At 37.7% G+C, this 18,992-nt stretch overlaps 1 protein-coding gene across 2 annotated transcripts in view; it reads left to right on the top strand.

Annotated features, from left to right (window-relative positions):
* The first annotated feature begins 3,105 nt into the window (after positions 1-3,105).
* Olfm3 (olfactomedin 3) overlaps positions 3,106-18,992 on the top strand; it is a 228,194-nt gene continuing 212,307 nt past the window's right edge. Inside the window, exon 1 of one of the 2 annotated variants that reach the window (XM_060392847.1) lies at positions 3,106-3,587. In XM_060392847.1, coding sequence (XP_060248830.1) covers positions 3,519-3,587 — 69 coding nt within the window. In that variant the 5' untranslated portion in view covers positions 3,106-3,518. Of the gene's footprint in view, positions 3,588-3,742; positions 3,762-18,992 lie in introns of those variants that run through there. The other variant, XM_060392848.1, reaches the window with a different exon arrangement.

Raw genomic sequence — 18,992 nt, 5'->3', positions numbered from 1 at the left:
TTGGGAATGAAGTCAACAGCAATTCTCACTTACATATTGAATGTAAAAAAACAAGAATCTGGGGATTTGTGCTGCCTTTAGATAATTCTCTTTTTTTTTTCAATGTTAGGTAATAAATAAAAGCAAAATAGTATAGTATTTTTTAACATACTGTGACATATCTAAAATACTAAGGGGTCATTAAGAAAGAAAAAATATATACCATAGCCTCTCATCCAAACAATACTGAAATATTTAAAATGCTTATGTAAATACATTAAGTAAATGACATATTTTATAATACATATTTTATAGTATCAGGTACACACATTTTAATTGTCATTAATTAGCTTTATCTATGAGTGCAAATTCATTTTGAAACTAACTCTTTTAATGGTAATGATGAAAAATTTTTTGGTAATGCTGTATATGTTTCAAAATAATTTGTGTCTATTGTAGGCATAACAGGCTAATTTTGAGAGGTATATTAAAGTATATGATATTTTTATGCATTCACTGAAATTTCAAGAGTTATAAATATTACATATTAATATATTTTATAATATGATCTAAGTTGACTGCAGTCACCAATCAGAAATCACAAGATAAACAAAATAAACACCTCATTCATTTTTTATAAGTTAATGACTCTTTGGATTAACTAAGGTAAAACAAAATACGAAGCACTTCATTGCCTTTTTTCCTTAAACTATAAATGCGCTGTAGATGGCTATATACAGATACCTTGCACAGTATGACCTCAATGTCATTAAATTGATTGTATGGAAATGGGATAGGGCTTGCCACAAAACTAATGACTAAGTAAAAGGAATAGAAGTCGACTTGGAGAAATTAAGCAATCATGCTGTTTTATTTTAGCAGTGAGCCGGGGGGGGTAGGGTGCTGCTGAAATTCTGCTGCTTTGTTTAGATCTTGTGTTGTGCAGTTGCAGCTTTAGTACAGCTTTGATTTATTACTCAACTTGATTGTTCTCTACAAATGACTGAGCCTCTCTTAAAGAAGTGTGCTGTAAGCGTGCTCTGATCATCTGTTTTCATTTGTAATATAATTACCGTGCAGTGCTTAGTTTAGATCTCTAGATATCATCATCCTTTCTTATCAGTTCTCGCTGGCAAGCTTTCATACAGTTAGTCTTATTAACCTTCTGATACAAATATTACCTCAGGGCTGCAAAATGCAGAAGAAGAAAAAAAGATACAGAGGGGAAATGCCCACAAAGAACTCTTATTTCAATTACTGATACTGTGAATGATGAGCTCAAAATATTTTATTTCTAGGAAAATGTTGTTACAAGAATACCTGTTGATCCTTAAGTTTACAATACATACAATGTTTTCATCTTACATTTTCTGTGTCCACCATTTAAACAAGCATATTGTACTTTCTAATGGGAGGTGTTTGTTTTTAAACAAAAGGCTAAGTATAAGACACTTTAGGAAGAGAAAATATGACTAAATACATGTTACAAAGTTATGTATTATCTAGTCTTAAATGCATATGATTTCATTACGCAATGAACAACAATTATTCTGTAGACTGTCATTACTTGGTAAATTAATTTTTAACTCTTCAGTCTCACAGAAGGGTTTTTACATGTGTGAGAATAAAAATTCTAACTCATCCGCATGAATGACTGAAAAAGAACTTGATGTTATACCATGTTAATAATGGAGTAGAAATAGGTTTAAAAAACACTTGTAAATTTAGAAAAAGAGAGAGCTATAAATATGCTCTAGAAAGTTACCCCGAACTGTATGGGCATGACTCCACAGTTTCAAAATAACTGTTTTAAATCATTTTAATCATAGAAAAATAAGAAATTATGAATGTAGTTGTGATTATCGAGTTATAATTTAAGCCCTAAGTAATTCTACTTTTTTCTGTTATTCTATGGTCTCTTTCACAATTCACAATCTACCCCTTCAAAATAAAAATTTCAGATATAATTTGATTTATGTCATCTATATTTTGTAGGGAAAAAGAAGCAAAGCAGTTATGCAGGAATGCAGACATGAATAATTTGGGGATAAAAAGAGAAGTATGGTATGAAGCTTCCATGATTATAGCTGTCTAAACATTTGAATCCCTTAATTTTTACATTGAAAATGGAATAGTGTTAGTAAGTAGAGAGGATATTTTACAGACAGTATGTGTTGATGCCTCAACCAATTTCTCTGCTTAATGTGAAACTACACATAAGCAAGGTCCATAGCTTTGGTTTGCAGACCTAAATTCTTAGGAAATATTGTTTCTTTTTTAAAAAGCAATAGAAGCTACATTATGGAAGATGTGATTGAATGAGGACAGTTGTTCTAACGGCTGTCAAATCCTCCCCATTTGTTCATGTCACTGAGAACATCTACATTGCTTTACTTTCAGATGAATAAAGTTGTTTGGATATAGTCATATGTCTCACAGTGAGTGGGGGTGTCTTGTTTTTTCCTAGCTAATCACTGCTACCCACCAAGGACTCAGCTCTGAAAAACAAAACTCATTTGGTTAGTTCAAAGCTTAGAAATAAATTGCTCTGTCATCCTGCTATGTACCTCTCATAGATTTGTTTTTCCTCAGGTAAAAGAATGACCAGAGACTATATTTCTGAGTATTTATGTGTGGATAGGGAGAAATATTTCAGCTGAGGGGATTAATGGACTATACTATATGAAAGGAAAACTCAAAGCCACTTCATTTATTCCTGTGATGTATTTTCAGACTTCCAGTATTCCCCCAAAAAAGTGCACACTGCCTAATCCAAAACGTTCTTCCAGTTAAGTATTCATAAGTAGCCATAAACATCTCACAATAACTAAATGAATCTGTATTATTTTTTAACATGTGCCTTGAAGGGAGAGAGAGAGAGAAAGAAACTACATTGGCAGTCCACTTGCAAACTTTGTCTAAAGCACAAAATCTGAAGTCAAGTCCTCCGTCAATGACAAAAGGTTCCAGTGCAGTGCCTGTTTCATAATACTATGTACAGCTGATCTCTCTGCAGCTCAAGTTGCCAGCAAAGGCTGAAATGGAGCGTAAGTCCTTTGGTTAACAAATTCCCGAAAAATACTCCCCCCCCCCCGCCCCCCACGTACAAAACCCCAGGAGCTGTAGTGATGTCATATCCGTTGTTCAGGTCTCCACACCTCTCGGCAGTTACTCCTTTTATCTTCTTGGGTCAAAACTTTTGAGGTGGGCTGGCTCTCTAGCAGAAAGGGAGAGGGCAGACCCCGGCGCGCCAGGTGGAGGCGCTTCAGCACCTCGGCCAGCACCCGCTGCTGCGGGTCCCAGCCTTCTGCGCTCCCGGACTCCCCAATCTGAGATGCCTGCGGAATGATCGCCCCCCAGGGCGGCTGCCTCTGCTGCCGCTGCTGCTGCTGCCGCCGCCGCCGCCGCCTTTGCCTCCACTCTGCTCTGACTGGCAGGCAGAAAGTGCAACTGACGTGGGAAAGGTCTCCGCAGTGAGTGGAGTGGCTACATAAAACAGAGTAAAGAGAGGGAAAAAAAAAAGAAAAACCCACATCAGAATGCAGGCGAGGTCCAGGCTTCTCAACCTCCTTCTTCTGTCTTTACTTGCTGGATTAGATCCTTCCAAGGTAGGGCAATATTTTGTTTTGACTCGTTTGGAGTAAATGTGAAAGATGTAATGACCCGATCAAGATCGCGGGGGGGAGGGTCCAAACGGCATAGGGGACTGTTCTTTCAGCTCCTCTGCATCCACGCGGCTTGGAAGATAACAAGGTGAACTACCAGAGGGCTAGCTTCTGAAGGTAGAGTCGTGGTGTGAGGGGGGAGGGACCGGAGCGAAGATTATGTACTCGGGTAGCAGGCAATGCGGTTCTCTGGGGAATTTAGCTTATTCGCTGTCCAGCTGCTTAATGTTCTCCTCTGAAGTAGGACGGTCGGGCCGTGCAAGGGAGTTATCAGCAGAAAACAATGCAGTTTATAAGCCTGTGTTAGAGGGTGAGCGGTGTCTTTGTTGAAAGCAGGGAAGCGTTTTCCGGCTGATGCTGGTCAATAATACTCCCATCGCAGACTGCTGCGGTTTGTGTCCAAAACATTGGGGAGGCTGCTTGTAACCCACGACAGAACAGCAAAGCTACACTATCTGCATGGCCAAGAGACGTTGTGAGAGGGACTCTGTGTTTCTCTCCTTTTACTGAAGAAAATTAGGGAACCCCCGAGGAAGTTCTGGTGTTAGGAGACAGGAAGTGGGAAGCCTGTTAAACTAAGGAGAGCAATAGAAAGGATGAGTTACGATATAGCTGTGGAACTCTCTAAATTATCCAGCAATGAAAGTAAATGCTCAGCTCATCTGGTACAAAGCAGGGAGCGATGGAAATACGTTTTCAGTGATGTGTGAGGAAAGCCTATTAAGGGTGGTCATTTCTGAGAGGCAAGCCTTCTAAGAAAAGCGTAGTGCTCTAGAGTAAAGGATTAGGCAACTGCTAGAGTAAAGGGTGGAAAGCATTTTTTTTTTTTTTTACATACATAGCTGGTGGACAGCAACGTGACACGATTGGGAAAATGATGCCGTATTATAAAAGCTATTCAGTGCTGTGCTTTGAATTCTTTAAAGTTATTTTGTGGGTTGACACTGTCTGTGTAATTAAACAATTGACTATAACTAAGATTTAACTAACTGCAATCTATCACTTGTGATATTTTAAAGCCTAACCCCATATAAGGTGTAAAATTACAATGGTATGGCAGACTTTTCATGTTTAGAGAGATCTGGGGGAAATAAAATAATTTTATTCTAAACCTATAGTTGTCCTGGCACTGACATTGTGAAAGCTTCAAACAATGTGTGAAAGCCACCTTAATAAGTGTAATGGCATATTGTAGATACAAAGGTATAACTGTAAAGCATTTTACACAAGATAAACAGTGGCCAATTTATTTCCTTGCACTCATGGTGACATAGTCCATTCTGACTCTCAAGTGAGACTGGCAAAAACTTTTGACTGCATTTTCTCATCTATCTAATTTACAAAATCCTGTAAAAGTATACTTTTAAAAACCCAGTTAATAAATTTGTACAAAATAAGTTCCTAGACTTAAAGTGCTATGGCTCCTCTTGAGAATTTGAAAGTGTGGGTTCTTATTGACAGCTGTATATGTCAAGTATATTGGATGTGTCTGGGATCTTTAATGTATAAATACTATAATTGCTGGTAGTTACTTATTAATATTTTATCAAATATAGATATGACTTATCCAAATAAGTATCCCTGCTCCGGTTAATTTGATATTTGTTATTTTTTATGACAAATCTGATTATTCAGTGATTTAAAACTTTCCAATTAGGTCAGTCTGACTTCTGAATGCTTGGTAGCACAGATCTGAGAAATCCAGGGGACAAAAGAAATCTACTCACTTTTCAAACCACTCTCAGTTTTCAGGTGTTTCAAGACAGCATTAAAAGACCATATCATGATGTTTTGTTGTATTGCATGAAATAGCAGATAATATTACAAACTTTATATCAAGTATTTGATGATTAAATGTTTGGATTTATAGACAAAATGGCTCCTTTATGAAAGTAAATAGAGCCTAATTTTATTTTTCATCAAACTGCTTTTGGTTACCACATTGTATCAAACAAAACACTTCAAATAGCAGCACTGGACTCTCCAGATAATTGTCAATCGGGCTACAAACTAAACATTTCTCAACTTTAATTTAGTTCTCTTCTAGTTAAAAGTTTGGGTTTTTAAAGATCAGAATTGTAAAAATATTATATTAGATGATATTAAAATTAAAATTTCAGCAATATAGTACCTTACATGACTATGATTTGGGTGTACACAAACATCTCTTAAGAAATGTCACTGAAAGAATTAAAAATTCTAACCAGATGCTGTTTGCATGTGAGAATACTATGCCAACACAAATTTCAAAAACAAATTTATTTTATTTGGTTCTCAACTATTTTATATCTTGTGTTTACTATAGATATGAATAAAATTATATATGGATACAGACAAAATGGCAGAGGAGATTCTTGAAATTTGAAAATATGTTAAAGTATAAGCTTCCACCCATGTCATATATCACCGTTTTGAATCTCTATGTGTTTCTTCATTTATTTTCTTACATAGATGATAATTTACTCTCACTAGTACCAATTCCATCTTATGAAAGACTGTGCAATGCTTGCTTTATGGGCTTCCCTCACTGTGATTGAAGTTTATTCGACTTTTTGCATGTACTTACTTTTTTTTCTTCTCATTTAATACACAAAAGAATTGAAAAGATTAGTATTTCCTTACCACAGGAAGGCAATTCGCCCTCATTAATTTGTATTTTCATATAGAAATATTGATTTTTTTTCCCAGTAAATGTATTTGAATTATGTTTTCCTAATTAAAGTCTAATTAACAAATTCCCAAATCTTTTTAGAAAAACATAAAATCGAGAACATATGCCACTGACTCTTAAGAGATGCCAATCAGGTCCATTGTAATGGAATTTCTAAATTACAGGCAATATCCAGCATCACCAACAAATTAGTAAAATGTTAAAACTGAAACCTGTACAAACTCACCTAATTTTCAGTTTCATGGACAAAGGAGCATATCTGGGTAGGAAATTCCTGAGAGTGGCTGCTAGATGGCACCTCTGTGCTTTTAAACCGAAGGCACTGAGTTCAGTAGTAACCTTGGTAGGAGAGTGGGCTTCTTTATTCTTTCACACACACACACACACACAAATAAATAAACAAACAGATCATTATTTGAACATTATAGTACAACACAATCTGCACAACTCAGAACCACAGAATGTTCTTTGCAGTGCAAAACCAGTAATATAGGAGGTTGTAAATAGTCAGGATAGTCTTGAAAAGGAGCTTTCACTCTAAAGCCCCATTGAGGGAAGAGTTCAAAGAGGTGACATGGGCATATCTACATATTTTTGAGACTGATAGCCTTTTAAAAAGCAGCACTCATTCTAGAAAAATTTTGCAAAATGTCTTGCTAAGGGAATAGTGCTTGAATTGAGGATACCTACTATCTTACCAGTTTAAAAAAAAAGAAGTCTTCAGTGTAGCACCATAAAGCCAGCTCATATCACAAACACCAACTGTAACTGTGACTCAGCAATAATCACTGCTACCAAACTGTTTTGCTCTATCCAAGACAGCATAGGCAATCAGAAACCTTACTCTAAATTTAAAAAAAGAAAAGAAAATGCATGGAATCCATGTTACTGTGATGGGAACTAAGGGACTTTCAACAGTTACAGTGCTAAATGTTTAACAATGTCTATTCAACAAGGTCAGCCTAAATTACAACAGAATATGGATTGGTGGTATTTGGCAAGACCATGAAGGTACACACCAGAAACCCTGATATAATAAACATGTAGAGTTTAAGGGAGCCCATCTGTATTTTGAAAGAGCAAAAAACTTCCCACTCTCATTTTGTCTAAGTCTTCTATAACTTAATTGAACTTTTACTTTGGAAAAGTAAATATTATTTCTTACTCTTCTTTCGGGAAAGTTGAAAAGGTTAACATGACATGGATTTCCTTCATTATTCTTTTTATAAGTTATTTCCTGTATCTTTGCAACTGATTCTTGTGTGATCACTGCTCACTGACAAAGAGAAGCACTCTGGATCCATCATTTGTGTTCCTGGCTTTTCTCTTGAAAGTGTGTGTATATTTTTATGGCATTTTGCATAAACATGATACGACAATCCCTAGTCTCATACTATGTGCCTAGATAATGTTTTGTGTGCATGTGTACATGCATTTTCATATGAGTATGGGGAACTACACATGAAGTGTGTGGAAACACTTGTATGCTTGTGCCTATGTAGAGACCAGAAGGTAATGCAAGGTGTCTTCCTTGATCGTGCTTCACAGTTTTTTACTTAAGCTGGGTTTCTCACTCATTGAAATCAGAGCTTGCTGATTTCATTAATCTAGGTAGCCAGCTTGCCCACCCACCCAGCTGTCTCTACCTCCAGAATGTGCTGAGATTATTAGTATTCAGAGGCCCACCACATGAAGATTGGAACTCTGGTCCTCGCTCTTATATAATAAATGCATAAAGCATAAACAACTTAGGCATTTCCCTAGACTGATATTCTTTTTTATTTTAATTTTTTCTTCACAATTTATTCATTATATACCCTGATTGAAGCCCCCTCCATCAACTCTCTCCAGTTCTACCCTTCTACCCTCTTACCCTCATCCCCTTCCTGTAATCCACTGAAAGGGAGAGTTCTCCACTATTACCATCTGTCCATAACTTGTTAAATCTCATCAGGACTGCCTGGATCCTCTTCCTCTGGATCCTTGCAAGGTTGCATCATCAGGAGTGAGCGATCAGAGAGCATCAACTGAGTTCATGATAGAGGCAGCCTCTGCTCCCCTCACTCAGGTCCACATGGAGATTGAGCTGCCAATCAGCCACTTCTGAGCAGGAGTTCCTCTCACATGGAGTGAGAGGTCCTCTCCATGCATGGGAGACTGATATTCTTAAAGCTTATTTTTTTTTTCTAGAATGACTGTCTCACTCTACAATAATATTTGATGATTCATCAATAATTTTTAAATTCCCTTCCATGGTATTCTCAATGAGAGCACCTGCCTAGGAAGCCTATGGATGAAACCTTTAGGTAGTAGCATGCTGTTTTTAATCTCATGTTTAGAACTCAGAGCCTCCAACTGGCTGATCTCTACACTGCAGTTCTGTCTCCTTTCTCCTCATACATGACCCATGGATTCAGACTTCTTTCCAGTTACCCATCAACTTGACAAGATCATTTATCCGTCTAGTGATTCTGAAGGCCAGCCTTTCATACTTCAAGCAAAATGTGTTATTTATTGAAACATTCCTTTTGAAAAGCAAAGCGAAAACTTATTTCTTCTCGAAAAAGATTTCTTCTCACTAAAAATATGTAGCAGGTATGTGAGAAGGCTCCACACCAAAGCACAATTTGTGACTGACTCTTCCCAAGTAAGAACGTGTTCAAGAATTTTCTAAAAACTTGAATTTATTAGAAAAACTTCAGTTTTTGCAATAAGAAAATATACTCAAAGCCTGAATAAAACTACAGACTACATGATGAGGCATGACACCTGACATGTTGAAGTGTTAATTAAAAATTCTGCCTAAAAGCAATCAAAACTTAATTGCAGGTAGTGTAGCTAAGAAAAGAGATACAAAAGCAAACCGTTTTCTTGGTAGTTGAACTTTGGTAGTTGAACTAAGGTTACATTGGGTCACTGAGATAATCTGTGAATTTGCTTATATGAATAATAATTTCTTGTTGGTCTAAAGTTCTCTAGTAATAGCAAGGAATTTTTAGACATTTCCCTTTTTTAATTTGAAAATACATGGTTGAAATGTGATCCCTGAGCATTTTAGCACAACAAAAGATGGGCCACTGTCAACTCAGTATATGACACTTATCAGGTACAAAAAGCTTGCGAATTTTTTTTAATATAATACACTACAGTGGTGATAATTATTTATTAATTTGTTTGGTTTTTGCTTGTAGTACAGTACATTGAACCCAAAGCATTTATAACATAATTTTAAAATGTAAATTTTACTGCTTCTGGGACAACTCACTCAGAATGATCCTTTCCAGGTCCCACCATTTACCTGCAAATTTCATGATTTCCTTATTTTTCATTGCAGAGCAATACTCTATTGTGTAGATGTATCACAATTTCTGCATTCATTCTTCAGTTGAGGGGCATCTGGGCTGTTTCCAGCTTCTGGCTATTACAAATAAAGCTGCTACAAACATGGTTGAACAAATGTCCTTATTGTGTACCTGAGCCTCTTTTGGATATATGCCTAGGAGTGCTATGGCTGGATCTTGAGGTAGAGCTATTCCTAGTTGTCTGAGTAAGCGCCAGATTGTTGTGGGTGTTTAGTTTATGATACACAAACATGTTTTTGTTATAATTCCAAGTGGGGGAATTAAGTTTGTCCACACATGTTAATTTTCTCCTGTGGAGCGTGGTCTTTGTCAGCTGAAATTAGTTGAATTCTGGGGACTTTGAAGGACTGAGCAGAGGAAGAAGGGTGGCTGTTTGGAGGAGTGTGAGGAGAACTTCTTGCTGGTGGTTCTTCATGCTGCTGTGTTTGCTGTTTGCTGGTTTTCTAGTTAACTGGACTTCTGGATTTCCTGATGAGGGATATTGGTATTGCCCGCCCACCCCAAAATACTATGACCCTACCCAGCAGGAAGAAGTAAAGAGGACTATGTTCTCATTTCCTTACAACCTTCTTTTTCCCCTTATCTGGGTTTGGGAATTTAAAAGGGAGGTATAAGCTTTAAGGAACCCCCAAATAAAGTAACATTTGAGACACTAATGCATACAGATGGTGCGGGAGGCATAATGGGAAATTCAGTTTCTGATACCAGGTAGGAGTTTGCAAGTCATGAAGGTATGAATGTGTTGTTTCAAAATTTATAACAAAAATATTTATAGCAGTTCCTACTGCTGGGTTCTCTTCTGCTTTACTCCCAGAGTGGATATTCTATTCCTTCTTTGTCTTCTTCCTGTGTTCTGCTCTAAGAAAGGTTTGGAGGATAGCTGAAAACTCAGAAGGGTCACCCGATTCTTTTCTTTTAGAAAAGATTGCAGAATTGGCTATGTACCTAGAGCATTTGCAAGTAGAGGCTGAAGGGATTGGAAAGCAAAAAATGCCAGTGGAAGGAGAACAAAAGGGTTCAGGCCTGGTGTCTGAGAGCAGAAATTCCCTGCAGGATGAAAGAAGGAAGCAAACTAGGCTGGAAGGCAAATTCCTACCCAACCATGCGCCATGCATTTTGCTGCCAGGTGTCCAGAGCACCTGCATCAGGCAAAAGGTTGGAAAGCCGGAGGCTGTACAGGAAAAATGGGTTACTGTCAAGCCAAGTGCACTGCCAGAGGACTTGTATGAGGCCACACAAGCACCGTCAGCTTTCCTGGTCTTTGTGCAACATATGCCTGCTAACGATGGTGGTGAGGCTTATGATGAGAGGACATGGCATTCAACAGAAAGGCTAGATCTAAAGCATTTTACAGGGTCAATTGTAAACTATGGAATGCATTCATGTTTCCTTAAGTAAATGTTAAGTTAACTGGGCTACCCAAAATAGACTTATTCCCCAAGATTGGAAGGAATTGGTGTCAGCTGTGTTAGAAGCTAGTCAGTAGTTATAATTGCTTAGCATGTGGAGAAATGAACAACAGAATATAGCAAGGGAAATAGATGCTGTTAAAGATCAATTGCTTGGTGAAGGGCACTATGATGATTTATACAACAGATTTGATCTGAGGATGTTGTAATTGAACAATGTCATGTTGAAGAGTTAAGAGCATGGGATATGGTTGGGGATTCTAGGAAAACATTCACCTTATTTATTAAGGTAGTCATGGCCCTTCAGAAGCCTTCACTGAATTCCTACAGATTGGGTTCAGCTGAATAAATAGAGCCATATCAGACCCCAAGGCCAGACAAGCATTGAAACCTATTTTGGCATATGAAAACGCAAATACTGAATATAAGAAGGTGCTTGGACCATTAAAAGCACGAGTGCCCCAATAAACAGATGGATAAGAGAGATGACAGATATTGACTTTCAGGAGCATCATGCCAATATCATAGCACAAGCCATAGCTAGGAGTCTCAGAAATCAAAATGCCAGGTGCTTTAATTGCAATGAATTTAGCCATTAAAAACAAAAAAACAAAAAAAAAAAAAACTGTTGAGGTTAAATGCTCTAGAGCTCAAAATAGGTTTTTTGACTGAAAATATGATACATTTACTCATAGGCAGGAACAAACAGATTCAGTGGAATACAATGGTTCCCAGGGTTTTGTAGCCACAGTGGAAAGGAAAAGCATTGGACTAGGAATTGCCTTTCCAAGAGGAACACACAAGGTAACCTCTTGCCATGTGGTAAATGAACAGAGGGGCCTGTCAGCTCGAGGACCCAACAAACAACTTGAGCAGTCTTCCCTAGGACAGCCAAGAGGCAGTGGGCAGTCAGGAAAATCAGAACTAAGAATCTCATCGCGAATTTGATGCACACTACTGATGGTGGTGGAAACTTTGGATCTGGTTACAGATAAACCTCTTATCCTATCCCCCAGAGCTGAATGATACCAATTAACCACAGGTGTTTATGGCTCTTTGCCTTCTGGGACAGCAGGGGTGATCTCAGGAAGAAGTGGATTAACTTCTCAAGGATTTATTGTGCATCCAGGTACTGCAGATGAGGACTGCAAGAAATTAAAATCACGACATATGTAAAAAAGGAGATGCAGATTAATGCAGGGAATAGAATTACTCAGCTCTTACTGTTCCCCTATATCAAGGGTAAAATTGCTCCAGTAGGAAGAACAAGGGCATTTGGAAGTACTGAAAAATGTGTGTTCTGGGCAAGAGTGGTTAATGATCAAAAACCCCAGTTAATAGTACAAATGCAAATGGTTGAAATACAAAGTTTGGTAAATACAGGAGCTTATGTCAGTATCCTTTCCCATAAGTCTTGGAATCCAAAATGGCCATTTTTAGAATGCTTATACATAGTGTATAGGAATTGGTAAGTTATCTAAAATAAGACAAAGTGTATGGAGGATTAAATGTGTGGGACCAGAGAGGAAAACAGGGAAGTTGAAACACTGCCTGGATGACATATCCACAAATTTATGGGAAGGAGATTACAACAATGAGGTATTCAAATTAATATTCCTGCTATCCCAGAAACAGCTAATGATGAAATTAAGGGTGAAATGGTAGATGCTTCTGGGGAAGGTTTTGATATGTGTAATCAAGAACAATCAATAGCTGTGCTAACTGTCCAAGCACCGGCCATCACAGGGATTGAGATTCCTAATTTATAAAGGGGGCCACTGCTGAAATACCAAAAGCCCTACCATTAAAATGGCTATAAAATAGACCTATGTGGCAAGATCAGTGGCCCATAACAAAAGAAAAATTGCAGGCACTTGAGCAACTGGTACACGAGCAGACGGAGGCTCAACATACAGAAGAGTCTGCCAGCCTGTGTTTGCTGTGAAAAAGGAAATCATAGGATGATCATGGATTTGAGGGCAGTAAATGGAGTCACTCAACTAATGGATCCTTTACAACCTGGAATTCCTTTTCCTTCTTTGTTGCCTAGATCTTGTCCTATAATCATAAATTGATTTAAAAGATTGTTTTTTTCACAATACTCTTGAATGAGCCGGATAAGGAAAGGTTTGCTTTCTCAGTACCTACTCTGAACAATAGTCTTCCAATAAGGAGATAACATTAGAAGGTATTTATTTTATTTTTTCTCAAGCTAGATTATTTTTTATAATTTATTGATTTTATATTCCCTCCCTCATCTCCTCCCAATCTCACCTTTTCTCCCTCTTTCCCCTATTCTGCTTTCCCTAGACCACTGAAAGGGGAAGACCTTCTCCCCTGTCATCTAACCCTAGCTTATCAAGTCTTATCAGAACTGCCTGGATCCTCTTCCTCTGTGTTCTGGCAAGGCTGAACCACCAGGGGAAGTGATCAAAGAACAACCAAGATCTTTTCAGAGACAGCCCCTGCTCCTGTTACTGGGAACCCACACGGAGACTGAACCGCCTGTGGGCTACATCTGAGCAGGGGTTCTAAGTCCTCTACATGCATGGTCCTTGGTTGGTGCATCAATCTCTGCAGACCACCCTTGGCCTAGAGTTTTGCTTTGTTGGTCTCCTTGTGTAGTATCTATCCCCTCCAGGTCTGTCAATTCTCCACTTCATCCGCAAGACTCCCTGCACTCTGCCCAAAGTTTGGCTGTGAGTATCTGCGTCTGCTTAGACGCACTGTTGGGTGGTGCTTTTCGGAGGACATCTCTGGTAGACTCCTGTCCTTTTCCCTCTCTTCTATCACTTCTGGTATCTAACCTATTTGTCCTTCTGAATGAAAATTTAGCATCCTCCCAAGGGTCCTCCTGTTTGTTTAGGTTTCTTAGGTCCCAAAGGAAATTTTAAACAGTCCAACTTTTTGTCAACAATTTTTTTTGCAACAAGCACTAGAAATAATTCATAAGCAATTTCTTCAATATATCATTGATCACTACATGGGTGATATTTTGTTGGGTGATTCTGAAGCAAATACTTAAGAAAAAATGTTTAAGGAAACACAAAGAATTCTGCGGTGCTGGGGATTACAGATTGCTTATTACAGGTCTTATTCCAGAAAAAAAGAATACAAAGGGGAGATACACTTAGCTTTTTAGGTTATAAAATAAGTCAACAAAAAATTCCACCACAAAGGTACAGATCCATAGGGACCAATTGCAAACTCTTAACGATTTTCAAAACTTAATGGGAGATGTTAACTGGCTGAGGCCTGCAATTGGATTAAGTACTTACAATTTAAGTAATTTGTTTCAAACATTACCAGGAGATTCAGATTTAAACAGTCCAAGATGTCTAAAAGCTGAAGCAGAATAGTTAATTCTTGTAGAACAAAGACTGCAAGACGCATATGTGGACCAAATTGATCCTAAACTTGATTGCATTTTGGTCATTTTGCCTTCAACTCATTCTCCTTCTCGGCTCATTATGCAAAGGAAAAATAGTATTATAGAGTGGATTTTCTTAGCGTATAAAATAAATATGTATATTGAAATGTTTATGAATTAATTATAAAAGGTAGAATAAGACTACATCAGTTGACAGAAACAGACAGACCCGGGTGAAATTGTAGTTCCTTTTCTACTGCTGAGATTATGTCATTGTGGGTAACTGCCTCAGTTACAGTTTTCCCAAGAATCTACATCCAGGTAAAATTCAAAAGGGCTAGCCCAAATTATCATCCCACAAGGACTACATAGAAAACAAAAAGACTAGACAGAAAACACAGAGACTGAACCAAAAACACAGAGAATAGACAGAAAATAAAGAGACAAAAAAAAGTACAGCTAGTTTTCCAGTGCTTTGCCAATATCCTAAACTTTTAAGGATACCCCAATGATGGTTTTTTTTTTCCCAGACAACAAAAAAATAATTTTAAACTTTATTGGTCTCTTGTAAATGTTTTCAAGGTTAAGTAGATAGTACATAGCTAGGAACAATCAGCATTGTTCTGTAGATGAAAGATAGGTAGATGATAGATATGATTATACACTATAAAACGGTAAATAAATAGGTGATCTTCAAACACTTCAGAGATCTTCAGAATATGGCATCTAACGATATTTTAATAATAAAGGGCTTTTCTGACAGAGACACATCTGCTCCTGGCAGCACCTCCAATCTACTTCAATGAAGATGATGGGCATCAAAGAAAAAATGTGACAAGATGGCCACTGAAGGAAAGAGCCTGCCCTTCAACTGCTGATAGCAGGCTCTCTGAGCAAACTGAACACTGGAAAGTTGACTGTCTGACTTTGCAGAGACTAAGTGGTCAGTACTTCAAAATTCCTGTTTCACAGAAAAGCCTGTCAGATATTCTGGGCCAGTAGGCTGAAGATTGGAAGACCGGATGACACATAGAAACCTCTGGTGACTAGCGAAGCAGTCCCTGTCATTTCTGTAGTTCTGGAAGCGGTTTGCTCTATGCTTCCTATATACTTAGATAATATTATTTCCTCCTAAACTCTCTGATTAGGTTGAAGACTAGATAATCATAGTTTTACTGCAATTAAGCTTAAGACAATGGTTTGTGTCTAAAAAGATGTTTTAAGGTCTAGATAGATGTTTTTTGTTTGATACATACAAAATATGATAAGAAAGTGAGTTAGGTATGAAACTTAGGACTCACTAGGATTGGATAGGTAATGGACTGGACATTGTAAATGTAATTCTTACCTGATAATTCTCATAATTCTTATTGCATATAGTTTATTAATGTTAGAAAAAAAGCATTATTTTAAACTGAAAGGGGGGAATGTTGTGGGCATTTTGGTTTATAATATGTAAACATGTTTTTTGTTATAATCCCAAGTAGGGTATTTTAGTTTGCCCACACCTATTAATTATCTCTTGTGGAGCACGGTCTTTGCCAACTGGAATTACTTGAATTCTTAGGACTTTGAGGGATAGAAACAGGATAGCCCAGAGAAAGAAGGGCGGGCGGTGACTTGGAGGACTGTGAGGAGGACCTATTGCTGCTGGTTCTTCCTGCTGCTGTGCTCGCTTTTTGCTGGTTTTCTAGTTCCCTGGATTTCCTGATGACAGACATTGATATTGCCCCAAAAAGAATCCTACAACCCTACCCAGCAGGAAGATGTAAAGAGAGCTATCTCCCCTTTCCCTAACAACCTTCCTTTTTCCTTTACCTGGATTTGGGGGGTTGGAAGGGAGGTATAAGCTTAAAGGAATCTCCTTATTAAGTAGCATTTAAAAAACTGGTGCCTACACCCCAAAGGCCACTTTTTATTTGATTTTTATATAAAAAATACAATATACAAATTGTTCTTTAATTTCAAAACCAAACCGAAGTAGGCTAATTGTTAGAAGGTCACAGAGAAAGTGGGTATACAAACAGGAAATCTAAGCTGAAGTTCACAGTGTTTTGTGCCCAGTGTGGAAATTGATGAGTTTTGTGAATCAACACAGTGGGCACCACTGTAACAGTTAAAATCCTGTGATGCTCCAATCCAACATTGAAGGAAGGAAGTGAGGAAAGACGTTTTTCCCTGTTATTAAATCTCAGAATATTCAAGGCAAGAAGGCAGTGGAGAAAGAATAACATTTTCAAAGAGAGTTGTGTTGTTGATATTTTTCTCTCTTTCACTTATAACTAAATTTCCACATTATTTAATTGAGAGTTGTAGAAAGTTCTTGGCATGATCTTGCCCTTCAGTTTTTGTAATAACATTTTTGCTTATGTTGTTCATCAAATGGTAAGTTTACCTGAGGAACTTATGACTGCATTCATCTCTTCTCAACCCAATCTATGTGAATTATATGAAGAACAACAATTACATAAAAGCAACTAAATAAGATTGCTGAATCTGCTCATGAACAACTAGTATTGAAATGAATATAGTAGCTCAAATTGCTTGCACACTCTTCTGTAATTAAATTCATATGACCTCTATTTGCTATGTAATGTTCTGGACATAGGACAATCATTTAAACTATCTTTCTATGCATAAAGCATGATGCAATTTCAATGGCATTAAGAATAATTTTTAAAACTGTTGTGGAGATATCTTTAAAAAGCACTAGAGAACACATGTGCAAATCCCAGCACTCGGGAGAATAGAAAACAAAAATCTTGAGTTCTACCCTAGCCTGGTGCTGTGTAGCCAGGCCCTGTCTCAAATAACCCCAATTCACCCTGGGACAACAATAAAAATAAAATGTTTCCTAAGAATATTTCTCTCTCTCTCTCTCTCTCTCTCTCTCTCTCTCTCTCTCTCTCTCTCTCTCTTTAATTTCAAAATCATGGTGCTATAATATGTGTAACGCAATGCAAGCCAGGCCTTCTGTCATTCTGAAACTAGATCTTCAGGAGAATAAAAATACGTATACTGAGGAAGCCGCAGGTGCTGCGGGACTCATGGTGTTGTCTCTTCCCAGAAAGTGCTTTCGTTTTTGCCCATATGTCAAGATTTTACCTATTTAAATATGCAGCTCAAATATCATGTTTTCCATAAAGTCTTGTGCGGTATTTCTTTCATTTCAAAAAGAAGTAATATCAGTAAGATAATATCAGTTAATAAAGAGCACGCTTTATCTCTCTGTGTCTCCATTGCCACGAACACTATGTCTGTCACGAAACTGGGGAAGGTGAATAGGAGTGGGAGAGTGGGTTTCTTTCCACTCCCAAGTTTACAATTTCCAATGACTTTGTTTTAACGGTTTAGGCAAAATTTATTACTAATACAATCGTATCTCCTTTGTTAAATCGTATTTGTTATACTGTGTATCTTATACTAAGTGTCTGTGAATGGGGGGGAGTGGGGGATGGGTGTACACAGACATGCACAAACCTGAAACTGCTGGTCTTTTTTTCAGTTGCTGTCTGTCTTATTTTCTGAAACAGATGTCTCACTGATGCTGGGTCTCACTTATTTGACTACCCTAGACTGGCACAAAGGCAGACTCCAGCACCCTCACCCCCCTGGTTCTGTCTCCCCAACACTGCTATGCACTACATTCTAGTGTGAATTTTGGTGATGAAGCTCCAGTCATTGGACTTCAGTGGCAAGTACTACACTAACTAAGCCAAAAGCGCCATCTAAATCCCTTCAGTCTAAATCAGAAGACAGTCTCTGTGCTCCATGTCTGGGTCTCTCTTTTGTCCTTTGCTATTTAACACCCATCACAGATCTTTATCCATGTATTCAGTGTTTATAAAATAAATAAACACATGCATAAGCTGAGGAATTCAAAACACAGTCCAAGAACAGAGCCGGTTGTTTAAAGAGTATTCTGAGGGCTTGTGAGAAAATTTCAAAAGAAAGAAAAAAACCAAGAGTCTTGTAATGCCAGATTTAAAAAAATAATAATAACAACACAGGATTGTTTTTGGAATGTGTCTTTGTGCTCCTCCCAGTTGTAGCAGCTAGGAGTGAATTTACTTGAGATTATTCATTACAACTGGCTATTGTGATTTATTTATATGCCTCTATGGAAAAAAAATATTTTTTTCATGTGAGACTTGCTCTTGTGAATGTAAGTTTACTCATTTGACTCCTCTTAACCCTCACAGTATAAATTGTCTGATGCTCTGAATAAAGTTAGCTATCACGTGAGACTTTAGTCCTCCTCATTTATCGACTCTCTTCTCCCAGATGCTACAGCCTCTAGAGCAGTAAACAAAGTTCTGTTTGAAATAGTAGATTGTTGTGATCTCTTTATAATCAATTCTCTGATTAGATCAGATATTGATGACGGGAAAAGGCTGACTTTTAAAGGTTAGGAATTTTGTATCTGCTTATCTTTACTAACGCTGACATATCCATCTTTAATGTTTTTGCTACTATTCAGTTCTACCTCAGTATCTTGCCCAGGCTCTCTGGGAGGAGCAGTCTTTGCGAACCTGT

Source organism: Meriones unguiculatus, chromosome 10, assembly GCF_030254825.1.
Source record: "Meriones unguiculatus strain TT.TT164.6M chromosome 10, Bangor_MerUng_6.1, whole genome shotgun sequence".
NCBI classification, from domain to species: domain Eukaryota; kingdom Metazoa; phylum Chordata; class Mammalia; order Rodentia; family Muridae; genus Meriones; species Meriones unguiculatus.
This window is presented reverse-complemented; position numbering and strand designations above follow the sequence as displayed.